At 35.1% G+C, this 6,060-nt stretch overlaps 1 protein-coding gene across 1 annotated transcript; it reads right to left on the bottom strand.

Moving 5' to 3' along the window:
* Positions 1-4,916: 4,916 nt before the first annotated feature.
* On the bottom strand, positions 4,917-5,396 carry LOC121213671 (pre-mRNA splicing factor SR-like 1). Its single transcript, XM_041086557.1, has one exon. The coding sequence runs from the start codon at positions 5,390-5,392 to the stop codon at positions 5,051-5,053; it is 342 nt and encodes a 113-aa protein (XP_040942491.1). The 5' UTR covers positions 5,393-5,396; the 3' UTR covers positions 4,917-5,050.
* Between the last annotated feature and the right edge of the window lie 664 nt (positions 5,397-6,060).

Below are 6,060 nucleotides of genomic sequence, written 5' to 3'. Positions count from 1 at the left end.
ATTAACACAATTCACATACATTACTTAATATAACATTTTCACATTCGGCATTAGTATCAACCATAGTAGCCGATTCTTCCTACTTTGTACCCATGCATCTATTTGATCCTTAGTTAGTTCAAACACTCAAAGTCAACCATCTCCATACCTCATCACCAAAGACATCAAAATACCAACCAAGAATGTAACATTCATGGCCGAATATCATCTCCATCATTTAACAAACTTTGAACCATGGCTAGGTAGATTTCAAACTTACAACTTAAAATATACATGAATCTCAAAGAATAATATCAAACATACCTCAATCTAGTTACATGCATGGCCAAACTTCCTCCTAATCCTCTTCCAAACCAAACATGAAGCAAGAACTCCTTCCTCCTTCCTTAGAATTTTCGGTCAAAAGAGGATGAAAAAGGATGAACAAAATTTTTCTTTTCCTTTCTTTAGCTCACGGCAATGGGGGGGGAAACAACCACTCATTTTTTTGTTTTCATTTCTTTATTACCCATACTCCTTATTTTATTTTTTTCTAACATACCTCACTAAGCCAACATGTTCCCAACATGTTTCCACCCATAGCATGGCCAACCACTAGCTCAAATTTTGGGTAATTTGACATGCAAACCCATCATTTTCATAACATGCATTAATAGACCATTTTAAATTAGCCTATCATATTTTCACCATGTCTCATATCGATCCCTATTTAATAATTTCTCATGCAATTGGCAAAATTGGAGAATGAAACTTCCACATACTCATGTACAAACATAATAAGCATAGAATATGGAAATTAATTATTTTTATGACTCGGTTTTGTGGTCCCGAAACCACTCCCCGACTAGGGTCAATTTTGGGCTGTTACATTGTAGAAGACTACAGCGATGGTGAACTTCTAGTCGCTTCTGTCAATGATTCTAAAGTAAGTGAAGAGTGGATACTTGATTCAGGTTACACCTTCCACATGAGTCCCAATTGGGATTGGTTTACAACTTACGAAACAGTGTCTGAAGGTGTTGTTTTGATGAGAAATAATGCTTCGTGTAAAATCGCAGGTGTTAGAACAATTAAATTTAAGATGTTTGATGGAGTTGTCAGAACACTTAGTGACATACGACATGTTCCAGAACTGAAAAGAAATTTAATTTTATTGAGTACTCTTGATTCAAAAGGGTACAGATACACAGCTGAAAGTGGGGTTTTAAAGATTTCCAAAGGTTCCCTTGTTGTGATGAAAGGGCAGAGAAAGATTGCCAAGTTATATGTTTGGCAGGGTTCTACTGTTACTGGTGATGCAGCTACCTCTTCCTCTTACTTGTCAGATGATGATATTACTAAGCTTTGGCATATGCACCTAGGGCATATGAGTGAGAATGGCATGGCAGAATTGAGCAAAAGAGGACTTCTTGATGGGCAAGGAATTTGCAAACTGAATTTTTGTGAGCACTGTGTTTTTGGGAAGCAAAAGAGAGTTCGATTCACTAGAGGAATCCATAACACGAAGGGAACATTGGATTATATTCATTCTGATCTGTGGGGGACATCCAAAGTTCCTTCGAGAGGTGGAGCTAATTATATGTAACCTTTATTAATGATTTTTCTAGAAAAGTTTGGGCGTTCTTCCTGAAGCAGAAAAGCGATGTGTTTTCCGCGTTTAAGTCTTTGAAAATTATGATTGAAAAATAGACAGGAAAATAAATAAAATACCTCTACATAGACAATGGCTTAGAGTTCTTTTCTGATGAGTTTAATAGATTGTGCAAGTCAGAAGGGATCGTGAGACACTTGACAGTTCGCCATACTCCACAGCAAAATGGCGTTGCAAAACGATTGAACCGAACGATCATGGAGAAGGTTCGATGTATGTTGTCAAATGCCAACTTACCAAAGTCATTTTAGGCAGAAGTAGCATCTACTGCATGTTTTTTGATCAACCGATCTCCATCCGTTGCCATTGAGAAAAAGACTCCACAAGAGGCATAGTTTGGTAATCCTACTAATTATTCTAATTTAAAGATTTTTGGGTGTCCTGTGTATGCTCGTGTTGATAATGGAAAATTGGAACTAAGATCCATCAAATGCGTTTTTCTTGGTTATAAAGCTGGTGTAAAAGGGTATAAGTTATGGTGTCTTGAAAATAGAAAAGTTGTGATTAGCAGAGATGTTGTTTTTGTTGAAACTGCTATGCTACCTAACTTATCTCTTAAAGGCTCTTCCAATAAAGAAAATCAAAAGCAGGTGGAGCATCAGATTAATATAGAGTCAACTCCTCAAGCCAGTACAAAAATTGATAATAGAGTTACTTCTTCACCACAATACTCTATCGCCAAAAATAGAACTAGAAGAGAAATTAAACCTCCAAAAAAGTATGCCGAAGCTGATTTAGTTGCTTATGCTTTAAATGTGGCTGAAAATATAGATGCAAACCAAGAGCCATACAATTATTCTTAGGCGGTTCGCTGTGAAGACTCAGAAAAATAGATGCTTGCTATGCAAGAGGAGATGAAATCACTTCAAAAAAATAAAACATGGGATCTTGTGAAACTTCCTAAAGGTAATAAGACTGTTCGTTGTAAATGGGTGTTTAAAAAGAAAGAAGGGACTCCATGAGTTGAAGAACCTAGATGTAAAACAAGTCTTGTTGCAAAAGGTTACAGTCAAATTCCAGGAGTGGACTTCACAGATGTGTTCTCCCCAATTGTGAAGCATAGTTCGATTCGAGCTTTGCTTGGTATTGTGGCCATGCATGTTTTGGAGCTTGAGCAGTGGAGAACTTGAAGAGGATATTTACATGCAACAACCAGAGGGTTTTACAGTCTCGGAAAAAGAGAACTATGTTTGCCTACTGAAAAAGTCCCTTTACAGTTTGAAGCAGTCACCAAGGTAGTGATACAAGAGGTTTGATTCCTTTATAACTTCTCATGATTTCAAAAGAAGTAGTTTTGACAGTTGTGTTTACTTTAAAAAAAACAGTGATAGTTCTTTTGTGTATCTACAGCAGCAGCAAAAGATAAATGAGAGATAAGAAAGGTCAAAGCCCAACTAAGTGAAGAATTTGAGATGAAAGATTTGGGACCAGCAAAGAAGATACTTGGTATAGAGATTCTCAGAGATAGAAAAGCAAGTAAATTGTACCTAAGTTAGAAGGGGTACATTGAGAAAGTTCTTTGCAGGTTCAATATGTAGAGTGCTAAGCCTATTAGTACTCCTTTAACAGCCCATTTGAAACTTTCATCGGCTTCGTCTCCACAATCAGATAATGAGATTGAGTACATGTAACATGTTCCATACTTTAGTGCAGTGGGATCTCTCATGTATGCTATGGTTTGTTCACGTCTAGATTTATCATATGCAGTTAGTGCAGTTAGCAGATATATGGTGAATCCCGGTAAAAAACATTGGAAAGCAGTTCAGTGGATTTTAAGATACTTACGAGGTACTACTGATGTTTGCTTATAGTTTGGAAAAACTAGAGATGGAGTTATTGGGTATGTTGATGTTGATTTTGCTGGAGACCTTGACAGAAGAAGATCTCTCACAGGTTATGTCTTTACAATCGGAGGTTGTGCAATCAGTTGGAAAGCCACTTTGCAATCTACAGTCATTTTGTCTACCACTGAAGCTGAGTACATGGCGATTACTGAGGCTTGTAAAGAAGCTATTTCGTTGAAGGGACTCTTTAGTGAACTCAATGAAGACCTTCAAATCAACACAGTATTTTGTGACAGTCAGAGTGCCATCTTTCTTACAAAAGATCAAAGGTTTCATGAGAGAACAAAACACATTGATGTTCAGTATCGTTTTGTTTGTGATATTATTGCTCGTGGTGATATTGTTGTGAGAAAAATTAGTACTCATAAAAATTCTACAGATATGATGACTAAATCACTTCCTATAACCATGTCTGAGCATTGCTTAGACTTGGTTGGTGTTCATTGTTAAAGTTAAACCCTTAAAGGGTTTTATGGAAAATGTGGAGAACTTATTCGTTGAGAGTTCGCGATGAAGAACTTGATCATTGAGAATTCGTGTCAAGGTGGAGATTGTTAGAATTAAGTGACCCGAATCCTTATTTAAATAAAATACAGTGGTAAAATAAATAAAAGAAGAATCCATATAGAATTACACTTATTTTATTTTATTTTAGAATAAGGTTTTTTAAACCTTATTAAATTCCATCTATTTGATATTGATTAGAATAAGGTGTTTTAGTCTTACTAGAATATGGCTTTACAAGCCTATAAATAGACATAGTCTATTCCTTTTGTAATGAATTTGAATTCGACATAGTGAATTTTCTTCTCCTCTGCTCGTGGTTTTTTTCCCGAAAGGGTTTCCACGTAAAAATCTCTGTGTGTTTTTTTATTTTATTTTTATTTTTTCACAGTTTCAATAAACCATAAACAATCAGTCAAAGACTAACATTTAGAAGCATTGAACCAAGTCGCATGGCAACAAATGAATCAAGGTTCCAAAGATAGATTGAGGGCAAAATTTATAACATACCTAATTTTACTATTATCACAGTCAAATTAGACCCTAAAACAAAATTCAAGAGGGAAATAAACAAATAATTTTCTAAAAGAAAACAAACCTTGGTACCCTGAGTACGGGTGACGAAGGAGCCTTGATATTGTACCAATCCTTCTTAGCAAAAGGATCTACTCTAAAAAAAAATCAAACATTTAACGAGGAAATCTGCTATGTAAAACAATAATATTATAATGCTTACATATTTATTTTTACAAATAAAAGAAAAATAAAGCAAACTTGGTCAGGCAGTCCACTCGATTAAGCAAGCACTTATAACTTTTTAAATGTCCAAAAATACAAACAACAATGATAAAGTAATGAAGTCATGTTTAAACCATAATCAGGTTGTAATGACAACTTCAGGTTCACAACAATACTAATGAACTATAAGTTGATAACAAATGTACAAAAGTGGGAAAGCTCAGCTGCATTACACATCAAAGATCAATAGACATGAATAAATGCAAAAACAATGGTGAAATGACTATCCATCCTCTCTTCCAACAAACAATTTCTACATGGTTGGGAAAACAAATAAGAGAAGATAAACGGGAAAATTTCCACTTACTGCTCTAATGTAAAGAGAATCAGGGTGCTTCAGTAGCCCATGCATTTGCTTGATAGTAAGTTTCATGGTAAAAAACTTGTAAAGAAGGCAGAATGCAGTAGAAGGACCACGACAATTCCTAGTCATCCACGGTTCGACATGATCGTCTTGATTGTAAATTTCATCAATGACTTCATGGTAAGTCTTTAATCGGTAAAGCTCTTTGAAATAATCAGAGGATAATATATTCATACAAAGCACCTTCTCTAACAGCGAATCAATCAGTTTACCACATGTTTGTATCTCCATGACAATACCCTGCACTGTCAACATAAGAATACACCACACAAAGTGTCATAAATAATAACATTACTCGGCTCAAAATAACATCATCTGATTTTCAAGAGAAAAGAAACAGAATCAAAAGAACCAGAAAACCCATATTGATTTCTATTATCTAAAAACAAAAACCTTGAAATTATTCGAGATACGAAAACCAACCCTAATCAAATTAATTGGAAATAAGGTATTTTCTTTAAAACATCGTACATAGAAACATATTAATCGTCAATCAAATCTCAAAACCGTAATAAGTGCAAACGACAAAGCGAATCCATTAAAAAAATTTCATTTAACAAAATATCCTCAGCCAAAATCGAAATAGCTTGAGAGTGATGAAATTTTAGGAAGGAATCAAAGCAATTCAGAGGAGGAGCATAAACAATAAACCCTAAGTCGAAGAGATGAGAGCTTAGGCTTACCACTTACCTATTAAAAACAAAAATGAGAGACTAATCGAGTTTTTCGGGTATAAAATAGAAGAACAAGATGAGAAAAGCTGAGAAAGAAAAGGGAATTGAGAATGAAAAAGAAATTGGGAAAAAAAAGGGAATGGGGGGAGAGAAATAGAAGTACAGGTTGAGAATGACTGAGAAAGAAAATGGAATCAGGAAAGAAGAGGGAATTGGGGGGAGAGA

Source organism: Gossypium hirsutum, chromosome A02 (genome assembly GCF_007990345.1).
Source record: "Gossypium hirsutum isolate 1008001.06 chromosome A02, Gossypium_hirsutum_v2.1, whole genome shotgun sequence".
NCBI classification, from domain to species: Eukaryota; Viridiplantae; Streptophyta; class Magnoliopsida; order Malvales; family Malvaceae; genus Gossypium; species Gossypium hirsutum.
Note: the sequence above shows the minus strand (reverse complement) of the source record. Positions and strands in the feature narration are given on the sequence as shown.